Raw genomic sequence first — 2,940 nt, 5'->3', positions numbered from 1 at the left:
ATGGACGCGCTAAGGCTTTGCCATTCATATTTCTCAAGGAATTTCTCATTGAAGGGGTTCTTTGGTTCCTGACCCCACACACTGGGAAGTAGCTTTTACATCAAGGTTCTTACTGTTAGAGATCCTCACCCCACAAGTAGAAAAGACATAAACCAAGATCATCTCCTTAGTTTATTATTTTTTTTCTAGAGTCCTTAGCATGCTACATTAACCTGACAAAGCTTAATCTTGTGTTCATTTCACAATACATTTCATGCAGTTCACAGCTGTGATTACATGGACAGTACATGTGTTTTGATCCAGCCATGTGAAAAAGAATAATTCTTCATGGAGTTTGTCTCTGAAAACTGTCCAAGCTTAAATAAGCATCTGAGCCGTTCTCTTTCTACTGGAGTACAGTCCTGTCTTTTAAAAATGCAAGATGGAGTTTCACCTAAGAACCTAATCTCCCTGTGAATAGTCCAACCAACAAACGACTTCCTTTAGGTTTTCACAGATCCTGAGGAACCCTCTTTTACAAAGTTCTGCGTTCAAGTATACGAGTTAACATTCATAGGGAGTGGAGGAGCCGAGCCTGGCCTTGCCAACTCTGTTACATTCTCAAAACAAACCCCAGGGCCCCGGCCTCCCGCCCACCCCCACCCCAACTCTTCTTCTTGGCCATCAGACTTCTACACAGAACATTCAACACGAGAGCCACAGAGCCGAGCTATTTGGCATTTTCCAGTGAAGTGCAAGAAGTTAAATAAGTTATGCTTCTTCTTTATTTTTTTTTCCTTTATTGCTAAATGTATAGAATCTCAAGCACAGTCGAAGGAAAGGGTATGCCAGGAAAGGTGGCCAGCTCTTGGGGGTGGAGAGGGGAACCCCCAGGATATACCATGAGGGGGGTACGAGGGTGCCCTGCTGGTCACCACCACCACCCCCTCCCCGCCCCCCTTTTTTTGTTTTTAAGATGAGGTGTTAAGTATCCTGGAGTCCGAGGAGTCGGATCGCTCATCGTAGTCATCCTCGGTGTACAGGGCCTGCTTGGTGACCAGGGGGCAGCCGTCCTCGGGGAGGGAGATGCGCGGGTCGTCGGCGGGGCGCGCGGGGAGGACGGGGGAGCCCCGGAAGCCGCCGCCGCCGGGGCCGGGGGCGGGGGCCGGGTTGGAGGGGAAGGCCCCGACGTACTGCGACCTCAGCTGGTACTGCTGCTGCAGCGTCATGGTGTTCCACAGGGTGACGTCGTTGGGCAGGAAGGGGCCCGAGGGGCTGCGGCCCAGGGTGTTGCGCAGCACCAGCGGGTAGCGGGGCGGCTGCGGGAAGGGGTGCTGCAGCGGGACGGCCAGCGGGCTGGACACCACGGCCGCCGAGTCCGCCGAGAAGCGCAAGGTGTCCGGGACGCGGAAGGCCGAGCCCACCGACCACTTGGAGGAGGAGAGCGGGTAGGAGCTCAGCGTGTGCTCGAACAGGTGCGCGCCCGACGGCAGCACCAGGCCCTCGGGCTCGGCGGGAGTCCGCTCGGCGGCGGCGGAGGCCAGCGAGGAGGAGGACGAGGAGGAGGAGGACGAGGAGGAGCGGCTGGACAGCAGCACCTCCACGGCGCTCACCAGGTCGCCGCCGCAGCCCTTGAGGATGAGCTCCAGCACCGCGGGCTTCTGCTGCGGGAAGATCTTGCGCAGCACGTCCAGCGGGGGGCGGTTGGCCTTCAGGCCGAGGGGCAGCGCCACGGCCCCCGACGGGCCCTCGATCAGCAGCTGGCCGGGCTCCGGGGCCGCCCCGGGGGCGCTGGCGGCGTGGAACCGGGGGCTCCCCGGGCGGCTCTCCGGGGTGCTGCCGCCCGCTCCGTTCTTCTGGGCCGGGTACCCCGCCGCCTCGTCCACCGACACCAGCTCGGGGCTCTCCGGGGGGAAGCAGCCCTTGCTCTTGGCGCCGTCCGGGGAGCTCCGGGCGTCCGTGGCGGCGGCGGCGGCGGCGGCGGCGTCTTTGTCGCTGTCGGTGGAGCCGCTGTCCCCCAGCCCGTCCTCCGGCAAGTCTGCAAGGCACAGGAGAACCGGGGTTCAGTGTTGCCCCCGAGGAGGAGGTGCGCGGGGACGGGGCGCAAAGGCTCGCCCCACCCCACCCCATCCCAAGGTGCAGGCCGGGGAGGGGGGACCCAAGGGAGCCACAGCCACCACGAAAGCCAGGGGACAAGAAGATCCACGCCTCAGAGTGCCGTGTGCAAAGAAGACACCACCCCCCAACAGGAGATGGCTCCCAGGACCCAATAACCAGGCCCAAGGTTCAGCTTTCCAGCTTCTGGGTCACTGGATCCATTCTCTCTCTCTCTCACTCACACACACACACACACACACACACACACACACACACACACAAAAGGGCATTTTAGTATTTTAGTATTTAGTTTTTGATCCGTGTGCCAGTCCTGGGGTTTGAACTCAGGGCCTGGGCACTGCCTCTGAGCTGCTCCTGCTCAAAGCCTAAAGCTCTACCACTCAGCCGAGCCGCAGTGCAGTGCTGCTTCTTGGCCTGGTCTGAGACAAGACAGGTCTCATTTTTCTGCCCAGGGCTGGCTTCAAATCATGATCCTCAGATCTCAGCCTCCTGAGTAGCTAGGATCACAGGTGTGAGCCACCAGTGCCCACCTGCATTTTAGTGTTTGAAATGCCCCCCCCCCCCGCAACACACACACATGTTGGCTTGGTGTTAAACAGGTTTTTGTGAGTCAGGTAGTAATTTACAGTGCGGTACCAGGTTTATTGCTTAAGATAATGTCCAGCACTCTGAAAACATTACAGGATGGAATAGGAGAAACCCTAGGTCTCCTTGACACAGGCCGAAATTTTCTTAATAGAGACCCAGAAACACAACACATCAAAGAAAGGTTGGACAAATGGGATTGCATGAAGTTGCAGAGCTTCTGCATGGCAAAGGACATAGCTAGCAAGATCAATAGAA

At 57.8% G+C, this 2,940-nt stretch overlaps 1 protein-coding gene across 1 annotated transcript in view; it reads right to left on the bottom strand.

Annotated features, from left to right (window-relative positions):
• Positions 1–950: 950 nt before the first annotated feature.
• Dmrt3 (doublesex and mab-3 related transcription factor 3) overlaps positions 951–2,940 on the bottom strand; it is a 17,692-nt gene continuing 15,702 nt past the window's right edge. Inside the window, exon 2 of the mRNA XM_013018430.1 lies at positions 951–2,017. Within this exon, the coding sequence (XP_012873884.1) occupies positions 951–2,017 (1,067 nt within the window). The remainder of the gene's footprint in view (positions 2,018–2,940) is intronic.

This window comes from Dipodomys ordii, unplaced genomic scaffold (assembly GCF_000151885.1).
Source record: "Dipodomys ordii isolate 6190 unplaced genomic scaffold, Dord_2.0 Scaffold40, whole genome shotgun sequence".
NCBI classification, from domain to species: domain Eukaryota; kingdom Metazoa; phylum Chordata; class Mammalia; order Rodentia; family Heteromyidae; genus Dipodomys; species Dipodomys ordii.
This window is presented reverse-complemented; position numbering and strand designations above follow the sequence as displayed.